Source organism: Poecilia reticulata, linkage group LG13 (assembly GCF_000633615.1).
Source record: "Poecilia reticulata strain Guanapo linkage group LG13, Guppy_female_1.0+MT, whole genome shotgun sequence".
NCBI classification, from domain to species: domain Eukaryota; kingdom Metazoa; phylum Chordata; class Actinopteri; order Cyprinodontiformes; family Poeciliidae; genus Poecilia; species Poecilia reticulata.
Window position 1 is genome coordinate 33,365,657 of NC_024343.1, and position 2,413 is coordinate 33,368,069.

Sequence of the window (2,413 nt, forward strand, 5' to 3'; positions counted from 1 at the left end):
CCCTTCCAGTAGAAGTTCTTGCAGCCGGCTTTGCGTTCGCGGGCCGTGGTTTCCACGGACCGCTCCAGGTTCAGTCTGGACCCGGTTCCTCTGGAAGCCGCCTCCGGATCGTCCTGCTGGGCCTCGACCTCCGACCTCGACATCTGGGCCAGCAGGTCCTCCACGGCCCGCTTGGACCAGTCCTGCAGAACCGGACAGAACCGGAACCACGTGGTCGGTCAGCTGCAGCCCGACTGGCCAGATCGAACCCGACCGGAATAATTTGAGGAACATTTGACGTTTGCTTCTGACCAACTGACTGGACCAGAACTTTGCCTTCAAACTGAGAAAATATTTTTATCCAAGATTCAAACATGGAAAGAAAAACAATGAAAGCATGAAAACTAAAGAAATAAATAACAAAAACAATGAAAACTAAAGAAATAAATAACAAAAACAATGAAAGCATGAAAACGCAGTGAAACCTTCCAGACATCAGAGCTTCGATCAGGAAAACAACATATTTAAAAAACATTTTTAAATTAACTGTTTAAATCAGTTCTTGTCTTTTTTTTAGTATAAATGTTTAGATTTAGTTACACATTGAAATTAATCATAGTCGTAAATCAGATGTTTTGAATCTCTTCCATCAAAACGCTGCAGATGATGGAGGATTTATTTATTTTCAGCCTCGGAATCAATATGAAATATTTGATTCATTTTGATCAATAATCATCGTACAGCCAGTCAGTCAGTGTTTTACCAAATGAACGCAGAACAGCAGCCATTTAAATTGATTGGTTGAATCTGGAGTTCCTCAGGGTTCCGTCCTCGGGCCTCTAAAGGTTCTCGTCCATTAAAGCAAATTTAAATCTGGATTTGAACATTTAGAGATGAAGGTTCAAACACAAGCGGCCAATCAGGAGCTGCACTGGTTTCTTTCATCCGATTGGTGGAAAAGAAGCAACTGAAACCAGTAACTGGAACTGGAACCAGCAACTGGAACTGGAACCAGCAACTGGAACTGGAACCAGTAACTGGAACTGGAACCAGTAACTGGAACTGGAACCAGCAACTGGAACTGGAACCAGCAACTGGAACTGGAACCAGCAACTGGAACTGGAACCAGYAACTGGAACTGGGACCAGTAACTGGAAAACGTCCCGTTTTCTAAAAACGGAGCTGGTTCTCATCCTGAGGTCAAAGGTGAAGCCAGAGGTGGGTTTTACCTGCGAGAGCAGTCCGGCGCTGCGGGCTCGCTGCAGCAGCCGGTGGTGACGCAGCTCCAGGTCCAGGTTCTGGTTCTGGTTCTGGTAGGGGTCCTGGTCTCTGTCGGCCTGAGACGAAACGCCCAGGCTGAGCGCGGCCAGCGCGGCGAGGACCAAGATGGCGGGACAGCGAGCGTGATGCATACCTGCAGGAACAGGAGAAGAAGAAGGAAGTGATAGAGGAAGAGCTGAGGAGGAAGAGGAGAAGGAGAAGGTCCTACTGGGTTCTGGTCGGGTTTCTCCTGCTGGTCCTGGTGCTGGCTCTGGTTCTGAGCTGCTGGTTCTGCTGCAGCTGCTCTTATGAGGCCTCCCCCCCCCCTGAGGGTCACGTGACTCGGTGCGGCTGATTGGCAGCTGCAGGGCGATGAAGGAACGTTAAACAGAAGTCCATTAGTCCTCTTCCTCCTCACACGGAGACAATAAAAGCAGAAGCCATCAGCCGCCGCGCCGCGTCTCCACAAAGACAACGGCAGAATGTGGGGATTAACGGAGCGTTCAGAGGGGCTTCATTAGCCCTCACTGATGTCTCCATTAAACACGGCGCAGAGACGCCCACGCTCCAGAGGCCACTTCACAGAACCTGCTGCTGGAAGTGACATCAGGGAATCCCACACTTCCTGCTGCTGCGCCGCCGGATCCCGATCCCGATCCGGCGGCATCACGACCAGCAGATTAAAATCATCAGCACTTCAAAACACAACCGACTTTACATGGAATAAAAGGTTCAATGACGAGATTCAGATCTTCAGGATCAAACTGGATCCTGGGAGGGAAGCTGAGGTCACAACCCGCTTTTCAGTTTCACCATGTCATTCATTCATTCACTCATTCATTCATTCACTCATTCATCTGTTTTAAATTATAGTCAGCTAAACATTTAGTCTGAAGCCTAATGCTGAACTAAATATGTCCTTCCAAAATAAACATTTATAAATGTTCAGTTTGCAGCATAAAATGTACCAAGACGAAAGCTAATTAAATATTTAATTTATCTCAGAACTAAATATTTAGTTTGGAGCTAAACTTAATATGAAGTTAAATATTTAGGCTACTGCTTAATATTTTGTTTTAAAACTAAATATTATGTTTGAAACTTTATAAATGAATAAGAACATTAAATGTATGACCTCACCTTTTAGAACCTCACCTTTTAGAACCTCACCTTT

General features: G+C 46.1%; 1 protein-coding gene across 1 annotated transcript; it reads right to left on the reverse strand.

Moving 5' to 3' along the window:
• Positions 1 to 2: 2 nt before the first annotated feature.
• Positions 3 to 1,653, reverse strand: LOC103475319 (somatostatin-2-like; the record flags this gene model as incomplete). Its single annotated transcript, XM_008426843.2, is given in 4 exon segments — positions 3 to 182; positions 1,209 to 1,393; positions 1,469 to 1,623; positions 1,625 to 1,653. Coding segments are annotated over 4 exon segments (534 nt in total), but the record flags the coding sequence as incomplete, so codon positions are not given.
• Positions 1,654 to 2,413: the final 760 nt, after the last annotated feature.